Below are 1053 nucleotides of genomic sequence, written 5' to 3' on the forward strand. Positions count from 1 at the left end.
ACAAAAGATATTGTATGCACTGTACACAATATATGTATATTTCTTCTGTTAGATTTCGAATAGCGTACTGCGCATGGCAATATTTTCATACTCTTACAGCGCGTGCGTTGAGAGTTGCCCGTGTTTGTCGTTTAAATTTTATTTATTAATTAATTACTGAACTAAAAATCTAAGTATATATTATGATACTCAAAGTCTTTAAATGTAATATTCGACAATTTTTTTTATACAGATATTAATTTCACGCTAATAATTTTGGAACTCATTTGTGACATGCTTACACAGTATCACAAAAGTTAGACATTACCTTTGGTAGCTTCATAGCCTGAGAACCACCCGAAGATGAACCCTGTTCCTCTCTTTCTGGAGTAACCATCGTATAAATAACAAACAGAACTTAAAATAAATAAAGTATGAAAGATATTGTATGCACTGTACAATACATATTTTTTCTGTTTGAATTCGAATAGCGTACGGTGCATGGCAATATTTTCTCACTCCTACAGCGCATGCGTTGAAGTTATCCGCGTTTGTCTACTTTAATAAATGTCTACTTAAACTAATACGTGGCTGACGGATCATGAAAATTCTCGTAAATATGTACTATACAGGTTGTCCCAGCTAACTATGGCATCTCAAATATCTCACTTGTTTTTCATGATAGAAAAAAATGTTAGAAGAAAAAGTTAGTGTATCCGATGGGGCACATATTCTGATTGGTAAAAAGTTTTGCTCAAGGTCATTTTTTCGAGATTACAAGGTCATTTGAAGGTCGTAGTGTCATAGGTCAATGAACTCGCCTTGCCCTCAGCTATCATCGTATGATAACAAAAATATATGGTTCCATTTAAAAAAACACCGATGACCTTGTAATCTCGAAAAAATGACCTTGAGCAAAACTTTTTACCAATCAGAATATGTGCCCCATCGGATACACTAACTTTTTCTTCTAACATTTTTTTCTATCATGAAAAACAAGCGAGATATTTCAGATGCCAGAGTTAGCTGGGACACCCTGTATAATAAAACTATTGGATCGCAATATGTTAATAG

General features: G+C 33.7%; 1 protein-coding gene across 1 annotated transcript in view; it reads right to left on the bottom strand.

The window, feature by feature from the left end:
* Positions 1-25: 25 nt before the first annotated feature.
* LOC108623443 (chymotrypsin-1-like) overlaps positions 26-1053 on the bottom strand; it is a gene marked incomplete at its 3' end in the record, with an annotated part of 4088 nt that continues 3060 nt past the window's right edge. Inside the window, exons 4-5 of the mRNA XM_018021961.1 lie at positions 158-161; positions 26-67 (exon numbers count right to left, since the gene is read on the bottom strand). Of these exons, the coding sequence (XP_017877450.1) occupies positions 26-67; positions 158-161 (46 nt within the window). The remainder of the gene's footprint in view (positions 68-157; positions 162-1053) is intronic.

This window comes from Ceratina calcarata, unplaced genomic scaffold (genome assembly GCF_001652005.2).
Source record: "Ceratina calcarata isolate Rehan_Ccalc_2016 unplaced genomic scaffold, ASM165200v1 scaffold2690, whole genome shotgun sequence".
Taxonomy (NCBI): domain Eukaryota; kingdom Metazoa; phylum Arthropoda; class Insecta; order Hymenoptera; family Apidae; genus Ceratina; species Ceratina calcarata.